This window comes from Aulonocara sp. 'chitande type north' Nkhata Bay, linkage group LG10 (genome assembly GCF_057382095.1).
Source record: "Aulonocara sp. 'chitande type north' Nkhata Bay isolate Kocher_YH1m ecotype deep benthic linkage group LG10, A_spYH_male_GT1.1, whole genome shotgun sequence".
Lineage (NCBI taxonomy): Eukaryota > Metazoa > Chordata > Actinopteri > Cichliformes > Cichlidae > Aulonocara > Aulonocara sp. 'chitande type north' Nkhata Bay.
This window is the reverse complement of record NC_141353.1, coordinates 24,264,154-24,280,606: the sequence shown is the minus strand read 5'-3', so window position 1 is coordinate 24,280,606 and position 16,453 is coordinate 24,264,154. Positions and strand designations below refer to the sequence as shown.

The following is a 16,453-nucleotide window of genomic DNA, read 5'->3' as shown; positions in this document are numbered from 1 at the left end:
ATAATTAATTAAAGAGCTTAATGTATTCATCTAAGAAAACAAAAGACATTACTACACAAAGTTGGAACATATGCATTTTGTTGATTAGCTGCCAGTACATTTTTTTTAAATCACTGTTGAATGGAATGATAACTATAGCTAGAACATTTTTTTCAATTTGTGGGAAAATCTGGCTTTTAGCCCAGAATTTTAAAACAGTTTCTTACAATAGATTACGCTCATTCTAAGACCAAAGCAATGCATTAAGAAAATGTGTTTTCTACTCCCAAAGTAGACAAATTATTGCAGTTCTAAATGTCCCACAAATGGACATCAGTGGTTGTAGCAGATCTGTACGTTTGTTTTTCTTCATCCAACAACCTGTTTGTACATAAGGAGAAAAGAGTGTGCTTTCATGATGATACCTAATGACACCACCTTATTATCTGATGTGTAATTCTTTTAATTCAACCAATGTGTTTCTCACATTAGTACACATCGAAGTCCACTAATGCATGTACTGTATCAATAAAGGATTAAGAGCAGACATTTTTGGGTCACTGCTGTCCCTTAAGGTATTGCTAATATTTTTCTAGATTATTTAGACCAGGGGTCGGCAACCTTTCTGATGATGAGTGCCATCTAAAATTTCCTCAGAAATCAATGTGCCATAGAATTGCACTAGCAATACATTTAATAATGCTTTATATCAACAGTTACACACTATATAGAACAACTTTATAGAATTATATTTGTTCGCAGATGTTGGCAGCTATCAGCGAATAGTTTTCCACTATTTTGAAACAAAAAAAAGGACACATTTTATCCATAACATGAACTCCATAACTGCAAATGCACTGTACAACAGAAAATGCAAGTGCTATTTATGGTCTCCTCACAACAATGATAAAAATAAAAAAAAAACTGGACCAATATGGCATGTTTGTTAATACAGGGATACTCATGTTAATGTGATCTCTGGTTTCCCACTCAGAGACACAGGTCTCTGAGTGTCCTGCATTCAGAAAGCTACCTGAGTACACTCTTCGTGTGAGAGAAAATCTGCTCACACTGATATGTAGAGCCAAATACTGTCAATAAGGCCTCTGCAATGTTCTGAAGACAGTTAAACTTGTCAGGTAGTGATGTCCAGCAGGTGAAAATGCAAGCCCCATGAACACACACAGCTATGGATTCCAGCTGCGTTCGTAGTTCTGCAAACCTTGACCCCCACAGAGTCGAGCTTTTCAGTTCAATCAGCTGAATTTCGATGTCCTCTGTGTCCAGCCAGTTAATGCGAGACAAATCCAGCTCATTAAATTTCTGGTTTGATACAACTTGTTGGTATATGTATGATTTATATACATTTTATATCAGATAAAAACTTTGGTTGTAAGATTCAGATAACTATTTATTAAAAGCTGGACATTTTAAATGAGAATAAGAAAGAAAAGTATTTCTTTGTGCCCCCCTTTCCCTGTTAATGAGACCCGCCCCTGCACAGTTACCAGCCGTCAGCTACAAAGGATCCTGGTGTTATTTGCCTCTCAGAAACAGTTCATAACTTTCGGTTCAACTCATTTATGTCACCTAAAAGGTAAACCTGTTTCTCTATCACCTGTTCAGCTCTGATGACTCAGTAAGGACATCTCCTGGTTGCATCTTCATGTTTCCCTCTCACCACATATCCAAACCGATATCATAACTGATACTGATGACTTGTAGACAATAAAGTGAAAGTGGGGAAAAAGACCCTGAAATAAGTACTTTTAAATACAGGTTTATTTAATATTTCATATTACTTTTTGGTCTCTTATCAATATTTTTCGCACAGACTTGACAATAAGTCCAGTATCTTCCTGATTTAAATTCTGCCTATTCTGCAATCCAAACTAGAAGTTTGTACCCTCTTATTTAAAAATCTACTGCTAATGTTATGTCTGAGAGAAATAATCAAATGGGATATTTTCATGAAGTATGAGTCACCATAAGAGCTAAGAATTAGTTTCATTTTCTAACCATAGACAAAATGCATGTTAGAGTTTGGGTGATTTCCTCAACAAGTAAACCAGAGGCAAGACACACATATAAGCACACATAATCATAAGGGCACACACAGTGGGACTGGCTGACAGTATCTTAAGTCTAATCAGAATCTTAATTAGTCTGCTAGCAGCGTCCCATTAACATATATTCCTCCTAATTAACTAGGGACACACACATGCAGAAGAAGAGAAGCAGAGGCAGAGAAATTAAAGATGTTTCATGAAGTTACATAATATGAGAAAATAAATTAACAAAGTAGAATAACAAAAGTAAAGCTTGAATCCACCAACCTTATTCTGCCTTTCTCATAGGAAAAGGTTATCTCAATAGATACGGTGGGAAAAGAGCTTTTCAAGCAAAGTCAACAAACACATTTAACCATTACTTTACTCTAGATAAGGAAAAGGAATGTGAAAGTAATTGGTCAGTTATCTCACAGGTTAGTATCAGACAACAACTGAATAAACACAGATTTAATACATAAAGTATATAAAAGGAAAGCTGAGTGGAAGAGAAAGATGTGTTAGGAACAGGGGTACGAGGAACACAGATGACCACAGGCTTCAGAAGATTGTCAAGAATCATCATTTCATGGGTAGGTGCATCAAGTGCCGCTATGCACAGATTTGTACAGGAAATGGGCTACAACTATTGCATTCCTAATATCAAGCAATTCCTAAACCAATGTCAGAATAATCTTACCTGGGCTAAGCAGAAAAAGAACTGGAACAGATTCTGTAGCTGATTGCTAGAGTTGAGTCTTGGATTATCAAAAATTGAATCACATAAGCATTTATATAAAAATGGAAGGTGGGCTTTTATATTAGAATACACTGAAACACACACTAACACACGCACATATACTTCCGGTGTCTATATTTATCCAGATGCTCTAACACAAAGTCATACTTTTGTATTGCAATTATCCCTCAACACTGAGTCACCATTAAAAAAAATGCTGGTTTGATATATTGGCTGAACAGTCACTGCTTCCCTTTGTAAGTTTAATCGCAAACTGAAGACTGTGGGTGATGACCAAAAAAGGTGTTGTGGGTGAAAGATAAAAAGACACATTTCACACTCGTTCTAATGTCTTTGTTGCGATGCCAAGCTTGCCTACCGCTCTATGTCATGACTCATGTACTCCTATTCAGAGCCACAAGAGCTCTATTTCTACACCACGGTGGCTCTGTTTCAAATCTCAGCATAACATTCTGCTTGTGTGGAATGGAAAAGGTTATGCATAGTTACATACAATTTTGTTGCTATCACATGCAAGTTCTTTTGATTTATCTGGCTTTGGCTGGACTACAGTCATGTTAAAACATAGGTGTGTGTGTGTGCGTGTGTGTGTGTGTGTTTCATTATAATGGGAAGAGTGTTTAGAGAAAACTCTGCTCCAGTGAAAATGGGCTCTTTCAATTATTCATTCAACAAAATTCTTCAGTGGGAAATGTACAGGTGCAGAGTCTTCTTATGGCAGTTTTACTAATTTTACAGATTTGTGTACAATATTCCAAAGTTCATACATATGTGAATGACTCATTAACCTTCTGAAGTGTTGGTATGTGCTTTCCAGAAGATGAATCACAAAAAGAAGCCATCATGTCAGAAAATGACCCGTTTTAGCTTTTTTGTACTGCATAAGCATCAACTGCATTATATGTTGCAGTCGGTCATAATTCAAGTGCATTTGTCTACTTTTTGTTAATTTTACACAACTGGGAATACTTGCCATGCATTGAGATCACTCTGCTTTTTCCCCCTCATTTGAAATAAGTGCAAAACAGGCATTCTCTGAACTGTATATAATATTTATTATCAGGGAAATAATTTCACTTCCCAAGAAAAGACATAATTTTTACAGAGCTTGTCTTTCAAAAATGTGCAGCTATGTTCTTATGAGTGCCATATACAAGGGTTTTCCAAGGTGGAGGGTGTTGAGAGTGAGTAGGATTGATGCTGCTTGGAAAGAGGTCCAGGGCAGCAGAAGGCTAAGGCTTCTTCTGTGACTGTGTGCAGACATACTCAGCCAGAAAGATGTGTCATTTAGGCTTTTAAGATGTCATTCGTTCCAGATTCTCCTAAATAGAATCTAGAATTTCCAAAAACCTTAACTTTCCAGGAATTAAGAAAAAAAAACATTTTCAAACCATTTACAACCATGTATTTTATATGAATTAAATTTTAAACAAGGTATCTTGACAGGATTTCGTTATCATACAAATCATTACATTTTCACTATCCCTAAGGGGCAATGCAACCAATAAGCATTGTATAAATATGAAAAATGCTCAAACTTGTTTTACAAGGTTTAGAGAAAAATGGGTTTTGCCATTTTTACATTGGAATATAGAAGTATAAAAATATATGAAACAAAAAAGTGCTGTGAAGTACAAACACACATCCAAACTGTGCTTTGGAAATGCATTGCTATCTGGCCAACATGCACCCACTTCCCACACTCATACTCAGATACATCATGTGTTACAGCACTATTATTAAGATTTGTTTTTAAAATCTGAGTTATCTTTATATGTCTACAGCTGATGTGGATAGAATAACTTTGTTTATTATTGTATTTTTTTTTTTAAATACTAGCCATGTCTAGATTGTGGTTATGGTCAAATACTGTACCATACTTTTAATATAGTTACTGTGTACTGTACTGTATCATGAGCATTATATTAAACAGGAGAAGGGAATAAATTACAGGGAGAACAGATAAAACAAATGCACCAAGCCGCTTTTTTTTTTTTTCTTTTTCTTTTTTTTAAGTACAAGTATATTGTAGTCGGTGTTGTTAATGGTGTGAACTGTGCTGACCTGAGATGTTTGACTTTTGGTCTGATACAAGGTATTATTAGCCTCTTAATCACATGACCTTTTGTATTTGTGTGTTTTTGTGTTAGTGGTGGTGTGGACTAAGCTGTGTTTAGCTAATTATTGGTACAAAAATCTCGTATACATTTGCTGAAACATTATAGCAAAAACACCCTGCAAAGGAACATCAACTACATTCATCAAGACATGTTTACATTTTGGCAAAAACAAATACTTATTCTCCGATTAATAGCATAAGATCAAAGTGATCAAGTGACATTGTTGAATAGATTATTTACATTACATCTGCTTTTGCATTCTCTCTTTCCATGTTACAATATAAATGCTATTGAAAATCTTTTTTGTTTTTTTTTTGTTGTGTAGAAAGTTCTTAAGTATTTATTAATATGTATTAATATGTTTCAATTTCTGATTAACAATATATATGTTTGCTATATACATATATAAATATGCTTTTGGAACATGTTCCCAAATTTTTTGTTGAACTCCTCAGAGATTCACACCAACAATCATTTTCTAGTAGATCCCTCTAAAAGTGACCCAAAAAGAGAGCAAGAGAGAGAGAGATAGAAAGCTATATTAAAACAACAAAGACGACAAATTTTGTGACATAATCACCATAACCATTGAACAAAAATACAATATTTCACTTACAATGCACAGTTTTCAATCTTAAGAAAGCAGTGTGAAATTGACTATTTTGATAATTAACATATATAAATACCAGAGCTGAAAGCTCACTTGAATCTGCACTTTATTGATAATTAAAAGTGTGTCTAACTTGTTTGTGAGCTGTTGGAGAGTGACTATAATGGTTAAGTAAATTATTTCTAGAAAAGAAAATTGTATTTTTAATAACACCACAAGTAACTATTAAGACATTTTTTTAATAAACCTGTAAACATTATGTATATGTATTTGTGAAATGAATTAAACACAAAAACTGAGTGAATATTTGGGTAATTAGAAAAAAAAAAGATTTACTTCTACACAGAGCATGCAGTGGGTCATAACTGTTCTTGGCCACACTTTGATTAAACATTAACATATTAATGCTTAGAGTATTCACTCATGCCTTAAGACTCAAAATGAATATCACTCCAGAGGACTTCAGCAATATGCGCAAGATTGTGTTTTAGGTAAATATCTGAAGTTAGCTTTCCCCTCTTCCACTATATTTAACAATGTTTATGTAGGTACAATTTCACATGTGAGGCTTTGCTACTCTTTTTTTTTTTTTACCTCTAGTTTTGTTTTTGTTTTTTAACAGAGCAATTTGATGATCTAAATAGTATAGAGCTACAGGAAAGGGACTTTGGAACTGGTGTATCGCTGCCCTAGGTTTGTTTTAAATTGAAATTGAAATATATAGTGTAAAAAGATCAATAAGGTTTCTCTTAAAACACTCCCATGAGCACCAGATGTTAGAAGAACTATTGAGCCTCTATGGCTTATAACAACTTTTGTGCATAATCAGTTGTTCCACATAAATTCCACCTTCTGGGCAGTACTGTTAGCAAGTATTTTGTCATTGTTCTAAATTCATTGTGTATTGACAGCTGTATATTTTGTGATTGTCAACATATTTTTCTGTCATGGTCTACGGTGGGTGGCTGGAGTTTCCATTAGGCTCCTGAACTGACCTGGGATCCGCCCCTGGGCAGGGCCAACTCCAGCTCCTGCACACCTGGAGCCTATTGCAGGCTATCAAGCCAGAGGGATTTAAACCACACATCGATGTTCACTCACTGCCAGTTCGTCATCAACCCATGTTGGTAACAGGTCTTGTGTTTCAAATTCTCGCTGTGATTCATCTTACTAACAAAGACTCTTTTGTGCTACAGTTGCTGTACCCACCCTGGCTCACTCCACCTCCGGACTCGGAATACCTAGTGATCATTTTGGAAATCCCTCTGTGCCTCACCTGCCTGCCCTCCTGCCATCACACTCCATCTGGAGCCCCGGATCTCAGGTCAGCTTTTCCACGCCACTCAGCCTCCCCTGGATCTTCATCATCCCCCTCTCAAACACTCCAGGTCCCTAACTGCAAGTAAGAATTGCTGCTCTTATACTGGCCACTTCTGAGCTGCCTTCACTACCTGCCTAACTCCTATATCCTCTCCCCTCAGTGTGACTGTTCCCCACTCAGCTCCGTTCCACTTCTCAGGCCTCGTTCCCTCGCCCTAGCCACGTTCCCCTGGGCACGCCACACCAAGGCTCCACGTCTCGTCATTTTCTGTCTTTGCCACGTTTCCTTTTTTTTTTGTTCCCCTTGCACTTAACCGTAATAAACTATTAAATCATCTACTGTCTCCGCTCTGGGTTTCTGCACCTGAGTCCTATTCAGTACCGGCCATCCGTCGCCGTGACATTTTTCAATGTAAAAACAATACATGGTAATTTTATACCCATATATAGTATACAAGTCTAGCTTGGGATTAAGATGAATAAATAAACACATTTGAGTCAAAGAAACAGAGAAACAAAAAAGTCAAAATAAATATTCAAATCGTGGTGTCAGTTGCTACTATAATGACATAATGCTTGTATATTTATGAATTCTATTCTTTCCATCGAACACAGGCACCCATTTAATTTCACTGACTGTTTTTTTTTTTGTACAAAACAAGAGACGAAGAAACAATCATTATATCATCAAGCAATTTAAAGCAAACCCATGTAACAACGATAAACAGATAAGAAACAAATTAAAGGAAAAACAATGAAGTCACTGATCACTGAAGTGATCAAGTGGGGAGAACCGGTGGCTTTGTTTTGCCGATAGTGGCATTTTGTGGGAAGGTGGTCCAAAAACCTACCAACCAATAAACCAAACAGAGATTTTGGTTATTACATTAGAATACAACTAAGAGAATATGTTTTGGATTAATTTTCCATCTCTTCAGCAGAGTTCCACAAAATTGGGGAATGAATGTGAAAATGCACTGAATTGATTTTTGTGACACATGGTGGCCCAGCACCATCTTAATAGATTATATGTTGGATTATCCTTTAATTTGTCATGCATCTGTTAAAATAAATCTCATTTAAGTGAATAACAGGAATAATATTGTTTGTTCCCTTAGCTGTCTGACACAGTGGATAGCACCCAACAATCATAATAAACTCACTGTATTTTCTTTTAACATGCAACTCTTACTCAATCAATCTGGAATGTTTTGGTAATTTCCCCATTTTCAATGATTTTTCAAATAACAAAATCCTAAAAAAGTATATTTCAGGCCCCCGTGTCCCATATAAACATGACATTTTGATATAATTGAGACAGAAAGCCCTATTAACCTGAAACTTGCTTCAAGTACTTTGAATTAGTATCGGTAAAAGTAAATGGTCATTATAAAGTGTCAGCTTATCCATTCATAACTCATTTATATAACAGTTTGGCAATTACTGTTTAGTTTAAATCTAAAGTAATAAAAACATAAGAAACGCAAACATTTTAAATAACGGAAAGATCCACACATCCCATAATACATAAAATGTTAAACAAATACTCAGGAACAGGCACCTTATGTTTGTAATCTCTAGTGTAAGGTTTTCACGTGTAAGCCAGCAAATGTTCTTTTCCAAGTTATGACAGATCCAGTCCGTAATTTACCGATTCAGTCTAGCAATTACAAGATCACATGGATAGAAAACAAACAAGACACAAAGACAAAATTAGCAACATATTTGCTGTTTGGTCTTGCCCTCATGAATGTCCTTTTTATTAAAAACATTTTTTTTATCCTAATTAACGTAATAAAGCCAGTAAACAACATTAAAGAAAGAAAATACAGTTGGAAAGATCATCCGTGACCATTTGTCAATAGAGTTTACATCAGACAAGTCAGGGATGGTGATTTTTAGCTGTGAAGCACGCCTCCGTAGTCTGCTTTTCTTTTGAGTCATGTGACGCTCCAATGCATTTCGGCCAAAATTGTGCCTGGCCAGCCCTGCTTTGCGATACTGTAGGGCTGAGCTGTCATATGTCAACATGGTATTCCGTGGGTCATTGAGACCCAGAGCCAGCTCTGAAACACCCATATCGTTCTTAATATCCAGGGTGCCCAAAAGGATGTTTTCATGTGGGTCCATCTGCCCAGTAAAAGAGTAAAGTTTGTTAGATTCAAGTTTATGTAGTGTTGGGTTTATTTTTGAGACATTGGCATTGACATTAGCACAAAACTCATTTGAAATCACCTGCACATCATTTTCAGATACCTTATTTTTTTGATCAAGTCCAATTGCTGCATCATCCACAAAGATTGGTTCCCACAATGACTCATGGCCATCCATATCACGTTGTTTCATTCTTGCATACAGCATGTCATCTCTGCCAACTACATTCCCCACCAGCCACTGCAAGCACATTCAAACAAAACAATATTGCTGTGGTTCAGTTGATGGACTGGATTAAAAAAAATTGTTACTGTTACATTTTGCAGTTTATGAAATAATTATCTTCTAGTGCAGTGGTCCCCAACCCCCGGGCCTCGGACCGGTACCGGTCTGTGAGTCGTTTGGTACCGGGCCGCGAGAGTTGAGGCTCAGGTGTGAAATGTATGGTTTTCAGGGTTTTTATCGGTTTTCAGCGTTATTTTGTTATCGTTTTTATCGTTAACTCTGTTTTCCTGGGTCTTTTCACGTGTGTTATGAATAAATCTTCTTTTTTTCGGTACCGGTACTAGTTTTATTTTGTTGTATTTATCCGCGACACCTTAAAGGCCGGTCCGTGAAAATATTGTCGGGCATAAACCGGTCCGTGGCGCAAAAAGGTTGGGAACCGCTGTTCTAGTGTTTCCATTTCAAATTCCATGTAGACATAACCTAAATGGTTAACAGAACAGAATTCCTAAATTGCTATATAGACTGTGCACTCTTTGAAATAGGTCAAAGGATATAAATGCAGTTATTTTTCTATTTGGTTTTCTTTGGCATTTTGCCTTGAGTATTTCAGCAGTCCAGGTGCAGCCATGTTATGGTGATCATTTGCATTTTGTCAAGGCGAAAAGCCATCTGTCTCCGAGACCCTCCTCTTTTTCACGAGTCATTTTGGCTTCCAAACACGGGCTACAACAATCCTACTAAGCTGCTTTAACAGTGAATGTTGTTAATTATTATTCTGGACTCTTTAGACAATCTGAATAATCCATTTTCACTGTAAATGCGATTTCATGCATTTTCATGCATGTAGAGGTAAAACATCAGATGTGGTTTGCCTACGTATTCAAATATATGTTTCTAGTTTTTAATTGTTTATGTAAACATTTTTCTGAAAACCATACTAATTCTCAATAAGGGCCCCATTATACCTGTCCTCTTGTGGTGGCAGAGCAGCATTATACAACAACGTTGACGTCAATTTGACACCAAGTTGCAATAATTCTGTTGCAAGCCACCCTTTTGCCAATTGTGTAACCCGGGACATTGTACTACTGCTGCCAATGCTGGGTTGAAGACACAAGGATCACATTGGTTCTTATCACCATTTTATTGATGAAGGCCAGAGATTTGCAGACTATACAAAGTGAGATGTTGCAGCAGTTTGAAAAGATGAGACTTTGTGGGGAAAAAAAAAACTTAGCAATTTTTTGACTTCCAGTTTTGGCTTCTTATTATCTAAGTGCCAACACCTATCGTTCACGAGAATACTGTAATGGGTACCTTACCTCAGGCGAGCATAAATGGATGTGGCTGTGTGAAGATGTCAACTATGTTGTGCAAAGTGACCAATGCAGTGAGTATACTGGACTTAACAAGTCCTTTCTAAATGCTCGTAGGCAGGTAGATGACCAAACTACAGGGACAAGCTAAGCTATTAGATAGTTACCTTGTTTGGATCCATTCTCATCTTTTCATTGTTGGCCATAGCTGTCTTCTCCGCTGCCTTTTTCTGACGCTGAGGGCCCCGGCCAAAGAAGATGTAGTTTACTAGGGCATACTCCAGCAAAGCCAGGAAAACAAAGACGAAGCAGCCCATCAGGTACATATCTATGGCCTTGACATATGGGATTTTGGGGAGCGTTTCTCTCAGGTGAGTGTTAATGGTAGTCATGGTCAGCACAGTGGTAATACCTTAACCACAAAAAACACAAAAAAAGATATTGAGAAATTCAGTAGTCAGATTTAAAACTGCAATTTTGCCCTTTGACCTCAAGATCAAGGTCAGAGGTCCAGTTTTCAGAAAATCTTGTCAATCTGATAACTCAAGAAAGAAGTCATACCATAGAGAAATCTACGACAAATCTTGGACAAGTCTGAGTCCCGGCCTGTGAGTCTAAGGTCAAGGTCAGAGGTATACTTCTCTGAAAATCTTATCAATGCAATAACTCATGAATGTGGCGATGTAGGATTTTCAAATTGATGCCATACGGGAATCAACTAATAATCTCAAATGAGTTCAAATCTAAGTGACCTTGAACCTCAATGACAAAGTCAGAAGTCAACTTTTCTAAAAACCTCACGAGTACAATAATTCAAGAAGGAAGGAATATTAATAACGTTGTGAAAGTAAGGCCTTCACATATAAGGTGAAGGCCTTACTGTATAATATTGGGAAGTGTAAAATTTTCTTAATAATAGTGACCAAATAAAAGGAAATAAAATTGAAAAAAGACTGAGATTGTGGAAAATAGATTTCTTGCAAATAGCAGAGCAACTCAATAATATGTACTCTTTTTTAAAAATGTCAGTAAGAGGGACAAATATAGAAATGTGTGAGGAAGCTTATGTTCTGACAGTTGTGTTCACCTATCAGAAAAATGGAAAGCTGTTGTAGAGTTTTATAGAGAAAACAAAGAATGATTTCCAGAAGCGTCCTTTGTTTCAGCAGGGTTGGATAAGTCTGTGGGAGAATGTGCACTGCTGGTTTTTTGTGGAATGCAGCTGGTGTGTTGGGTTTTCCAAGACGGACAACGGTTTGTTCAGTGACTTGCTGCGCACCATTGGCTGAAATGCCTCCAAATGCTGGCTGCTGATTCGATTGATTAGGTGACCTTGATCAGTGAAAGTAAAGGGTTTGCCCCATGATTTTAAAAATATGCTTTAGAAGAAGAACCTGAAGTGGAGTATTTTGAAATTCAAATGTCAACCTTGATCTTGTTCATTAGTGGAGAACTCCTATTGAGAAAGACAGTTTTTCCAAAGCCTTCCCAAGCAAACTGTCAGACTATGCATATCAATGTGTTGAGAATTTGCTTATTATGCACGGTACACAAACCCCTGCAAGAGTTATTACATGGCAATTTTTCCCTTTTTTTTGTAATTTTTAACACAATGTTCGCTCTTGGATGTACATGTGTTGGGCTTACATTAGCACTGTTCTATTCATATAAAGGAAATGAGAAATGGTAAGAGAAGCCAGATTCTAATGCTTATATGAGAACTTACTAAAATGGTTAAATTACAGTGCTTACGTGTCCTCCTACATATGCCTCATTCATTGAAAAAACAGCAGTACTATTTAAATTCTAGTGAACAATTGGAACAAAATTTCTAAAGTAGTGAGTAACATATAAATAAATTAGAATACATTAATTTAACAATCATTAAAATGCTGCATTTAAATTAAATTACAATAAGAACGACAACAAAAAATAACATCAAGTACTATAAAAGTGCAAACTCTGCTGAGGCAGCTCACTCATTTCATTTTAATGGAGTAGTATTGTGTTTTGTATATCAGGATTATCTTTGTTTGGCCAAGTTTGTGCACACAAACACTGCATATTCAGTGTATATTTATTTAGTTAATTTTGTTGTTGTTTTTAACGTACTTGTTGTACAGTAAAAATTGGTTAAGGGCAGCACGACGTGTGTTTACTTTGATTACACAAACATTATGTAGGAGTAGGTAATAAACAATGGGTACTACTCTGTATATAAGTGGTCATGAGTAACTTTATTATATATTACACTACAGTATATTTCTAACTAACTATGCAGTTCATTTTCTTTCTCTTGCCAATACTTTCTTTAAAGATTTAACACATTTTGGGGTAAACCTGAAAGAAAGGAAGATGTGAAATGTAAAACTGAGATCAGGGGTCAAATGGCATGACCTTACAATATTCTGTAGGGCCATGATATCCTGTCTCTCAAATGAAAATACCATGAAAATTTTTTAAGATGGCGCCGGTGAGGTCGGTGAGGTCGGCTCCCGTCACGACTGCTCCGACCACTTTTTCTTTGTCTTTGTTTGTCTTTGTTTTTTAAGTTAGTTTTCAGCGTTTCTAAATCGGCAAAATCATCACCATTGGGTACATTAGGTATGACAGTGACACTCTTGTTTCTATTGGTATACAATGTACTCACAATTCGAAGTTTTTAACTCCGGATCCGAGCTGGCCGAGTGAGATCTCGAGGGAGAACAAAGGGAAGCGGCGGCAGCCTAGAGGGAAGCGAGCCGGCGTCAGGAACAGGCTGAGAGCTCGTGCACACCGCACACCTCTGCCTAGCATCCTGCTCGCCAACGTCCAGTCACTGGAGAACAAGCTTGACGACCTCAGGGCCAGGATAAAGTTCCAGAGAGACATTCGGGACTGCAATCTCCTCTGCTTCACCGAGACATGGCTGAACCCAGCGGTGCCGGACCACGCCATCCAGCCGGCCGAGTTCTTCTCGGTTCACCGCATGGACAGGACACGGGACTCAGGGAAGTCAAAGGGAGGCGGCGTGTGTTTAATGGTGAACAACAACTGGTGCAACAGTGCGAACGTTGTTCCTCTCACACGCTCCTGCACACCAAATCTGGAACTACTGTCCATCATGTGTCGTCCTTTTTATCTACCTCGGGAATTTACATCGGTCATTGTAAGTGCCGTTTATATTCCACCACAAGCGGACACGGTCACCGCCTTATGCGAGCTGCATGAGGCACTCACACAGCACCAGACACAACACCGGGACGCTGCGCTTATTGTGACGGGGGACTTTAATAGCGCCAACCTCAAACGCGCAGTGCCGAACTTTTATCAACACATCACCTGCCCCACCAGGGGTGAAAGGACACTGGACCACTGCTACACTACGGTCAAGGACGGCTACAAGGCACAATCCCGCCCCCCGTTTGGCAAATCTGATCACGCCGCCATCTTCCTCATGCCAAAATACAAACAAAGGCTGAAACAGGAAGTTCCGGTTCAGAGGAAGGTCGCGCGCTGGACGGATCAATCGGTGGCCGCGTTACAGGACGCACTCGATGACGCAGACTGGGGCATGTTCAGAAACAGCTCCGACGATGACGTCAACGTGTTTACGGAAGCGGTTGTGGGATTCATCGGGAAACTAGCGGATGATACCATGGAGACAAAGACTATCACAACGTTTCCCAACCAGAAGCCGTGGGTGGATAAAACCATCCGCGACGCTCTGAGATCCCGCACCGCTGCCTACAACACGGGACTCATGACGGGGGACATGGACCCGTACAAAGCCGCGTCATATAACGTGCGGAGGGCGGTGAAAGAGGCGAAGCAGCGCTACGGGAGGAAACTAGAGTCACAACTCCAACAGAGTGACTCTAGGAGCCTGTGGCGGGGACTAAGGACAATAACGGACTATAAAGCACCAACAACCGGTATGACGAACGCGGCCGTGACTCTGGCAGACGAGCTGAACACTTTCTATGCTCGCTTCGAGGCTGCAGCTAAGGTCTCCAACAATGCTAGTGTTAGCGGCGCTAACGGCTGCAGACAGGAAGATACTGCCAGCACCGGAAACGTGCTCGTCATCTCCGAGCATGAAGTAAGGAGAGCCTTCAAGAGAGTGAACACCAGGAAAGCAGCAGGACCAGACGGCATCCCAGGTCGTATCCTAAGAGACTGCGCATACCAGCTAGCTCCTGTGTTCACTGAGATATTCAACATCTCTTTATCTCAGTCGGTGATCCCCACATGCTTCAAAGAGTCCATCATTGTTCCTGTCCCGAAGAAACCCCACCCTGCTTCTCTCAATGACTATCGCCCTGTAGCCCTCACCTCAGTAGTGATGAAGTGCTTTGAACGCCTGGTCAGAGACTTCATCATTTCTTCACTACCAGACACACTGGACCCACTACAGTTTGCTTACCGTCCAAATCGTTCCACAGACGATGCCATCTCTCATCTCCTCCACACATCACTCACTCACTTGGACACTAGAAGGGGGAATTATGTTAAAATGCTCTTCATAGACTACAGCTCTGCATTTAACACCATAATTCCCTCCACACTCACCACCAAGCTGGAGCATCTGGGACTCAGCTCATCTATGTGTCAGTGGATCTCCAACTTCCTAACTGGCAGACCACAGGCAGTAAGGATGGGCGGACATGTCTCAGCCTCCACCACTCTCAGCACTGGAGCCCCCCAGGGGTGTGTTCTGAGCCCCCTGCTGTACTCTTTGTACACATATGACTGTGTGGCCACTACCAGCTCCACCACCATCATCAAGTTTGCTGACGACACCGTCGTGGTGGGCCTGATCTCTGATAACAACGAGACGGCCTACCTGAAGGAGATTAGGAATCTGGAGAACTGGTGCCAGAGGAACAACCTCCTTCTAAACGTCAGTAAGACAAAGGAGCTGATAGTGGACTTCAGCACTAAGCAGGAGAGGAACTACCAGACCCCCGTCATCAACGAGTGCCCAGTGGAGAGAGTGGACAGCTTCAAATACCTCGGAGTTCACATCACGCAGGACCTGTCATGGTCCTGTCACATCAACACCGTGGTGAAAAAGGCCCGTCAGCGTCTCTACCACCTCAGACGCTTGAGAGACTTCCAACTGCCCTCCAAGGTGCTCAGGAACTTTTACTCCTGCACCATAGAGAGCATCCTGACGGGAAACATCTTAACCTGGTTCGGGAACAGCACCATGCAGGACAGACGAGCTCTACAGAGGGTTGTGCGGTCAGCTGAGCGCACCATCCGCTCCAAGCTCCCTGACCTGCACTCAATCTACAGCAGGCGGTGCTGGACCAAGGCCAGGAAGATCGTGAAGGACCTCAGCCATCCCAACAACAGACTGTTCTCTCTGTTGAGGTCAGGAAAGCGATTCCGCTCCCTGAAGACCAACACAGAGAGACTGAGGAGGAGCTTCTTCCCGCAGGCGATACGGTCTCTCAATCACACCACCACACAGTACTGACCCACACATATAGTTCTTACACACACTGGACTTTCTGGACTTTGTTTTTGCACAACACTGGTCACTATATTCTTCATTTCCGGTTAATACTTGTACAGCTGCTGTTATTGTGTATATATTTATTTATATTTAGATTTCTTCATACATTCTTATATAGTTCTATATTGTGTATTGTGTATTTTGTTGTACAGTTATTTTATTTTCAACTTTAATTTATATATTTTATCTTATTCTTCCCAGTTAAATTTACCCTTCATTCTAATTTGTGTTGTACAGTTATTTCATTTTTAACCTTAATTTATATTTTATTCCTTCCTAGTTAAATTTACCCTTTTTAATTTTTCATATTTATTTCCTATCTTATTCATAGCCTTTTCCTTTTTTGTTTTCTTTAGGTCACGAGCAGTTGTCCAAGCATTTCACTACATATCGTACTGTGTATGACTGTGTACGT

At 39.2% G+C, this 16,453-nt stretch overlaps 1 protein-coding gene across 1 annotated transcript in view; it reads right to left on the bottom strand.

Annotated features, from left to right (window-relative positions):
• Nucleotides 1-1,829: 1,829 nt before the first annotated feature.
• The window catches only part of gabrb2b (gamma-aminobutyric acid type A receptor subunit beta2b), an 85,878-nt gene continuing 71,254 nt past the window's right edge, over nt 1,830-16,453 (bottom strand). The window contains exons 8-10 of the mRNA XM_086309225.1: nt 10,703-10,947; nt 9,094-9,231; nt 1,830-8,967 (exon numbers count right to left, since the gene is read on the bottom strand). Of these exons, the coding sequence (XP_086165351.1) occupies nt 8,620-8,967; nt 9,094-9,231; nt 10,703-10,947 (731 nt within the window). The 3' untranslated portion in view covers nt 1,830-8,619. The remainder of the gene's footprint in view (nt 8,968-9,093; nt 9,232-10,702; nt 10,948-16,453) is intronic.